The sequence below is a fragment of the Carassius auratus genome, chromosome 19, assembly GCF_003368295.1.
Source record: "Carassius auratus strain Wakin chromosome 19, ASM336829v1, whole genome shotgun sequence".
Taxonomy (NCBI): domain Eukaryota; kingdom Metazoa; phylum Chordata; class Actinopteri; order Cypriniformes; family Cyprinidae; genus Carassius; species Carassius auratus.
Genome location: NC_039261.1, coordinates 10,842,653 through 10,843,921, shown reverse-complemented (window position 1 = coordinate 10,843,921; position 1,269 = coordinate 10,842,653). Strand labels below are relative to the sequence as shown.

General features: G+C 36.6%; 1 protein-coding gene across 1 annotated transcript; it reads left to right on the top strand.

Moving 5' to 3' along the window:
* The first annotated feature begins 244 nt into the window (after nt 1-244).
* On the top strand, nt 245-1,021 carry LOC113120183 (gap junction beta-4 protein-like). Its single transcript, XM_026290126.1, has one exon. It carries the CDS (start codon nt 245-247, stop codon nt 1,019-1,021), a length of 777 nt encoding a protein of 258 aa, XP_026145911.1.
* The last annotated feature ends 248 nt before the right edge of the window (nt 1,022-1,269 follow it).

Below are 1,269 nucleotides of genomic sequence, written 5' to 3'. Positions count from 1 at the left end.
ATATATATGTTTAGAAAATGCATAGTGTGTTATGTTAATATATATATATATATATATATATATATATATATTTTTTTTTTTTTTTTTTTTTTATTGTCTTCATTGGTTTGCTGTATTCCTTAATTGTATTGTACATTCTCAGATACTGCCATTGAACTAAGAATTTTTTTACTTATTTATTTATTTATTTTTTTGTAGGAGTAACATCCTGGTATGAGTAAGACGTCTGTTAGTGGTGGCAGACATGAACTGGTTGTCCCTACAGGTCTTGCTTGGCGGTGTCAGCCAGTACTCCACAGTCTTTGGACGTGTCTGGCTATCTGTGGTGTTTATCTTCCGTGTCCTGGTGTTTGTGGTGGCTGCTCAGCAGGTGTGGACTGATGAACAGAAAGACTTCATCTGCAACACTGAACAGCCGGGTTGTACTAACGTTTGCTATGACAATTTTTTCCCCATCTCCCACATCCGTCTATGGGCTCTCCAGATCATTTTTGTCACTTGTCCGTCTCTCATGGTGGCCGCTCACGTCAAGTATCGTGAAATGAGGGATCAAAAGTACACCAATGTCCACAAGGGTGAACACCTGTACGCCAACCCAGGGAAGAAGCGTGGAGGGTTGTGGTACACCTACATACTCAGCCTGGTTTTCAAAGCCGGCTTTGATGCAGGCTTCCTTTATATTTTGTATATAATTTATCAATTTGATATGCCAGTACTCACAAAATGTTCTGTGGAACCTTGTCCAAATACAGTTGACTGCTACATCTCCCGTCCTACAGAAAAGAAAATATTTACCCTCTTTATGGTGGTCACCTCTTCGGTATGCATCTTTATGTGTATCTGTGAGATTTTCTATCTGATTACCAAAAAAGTTCAAAAGTGCCTTCTCAGAAAGCAAGAACTGAATCCGGTCAGAAAGCCCAATTACATTCGGGTGGATCCTACAGCCTCATCAAACAATAATTTCAGCAAATCTGAAGAGGAATTTTTTTCAAGATTGCTATATGATCACTTCTCTTGAACTAAAAACAGGAAAAAAATGCTTTTATTTTATTTTTTATGTACTTCTCAGAAAAGGGCTTTATGTACTCCTCAGAAATATACTTAAAATTATGTTTAGGTATACTTGACAAAATATCTAAATATATTTGAGTTTTACTCCTAGAATCTGTGTTGTCATTATTATACACTAGAGGGTGCTAGTAAACATCTTCTGCACAGAATTTCCCCCAGAAAAATAAATAAAAAAACAAGTGAAGAAGAAAAAAG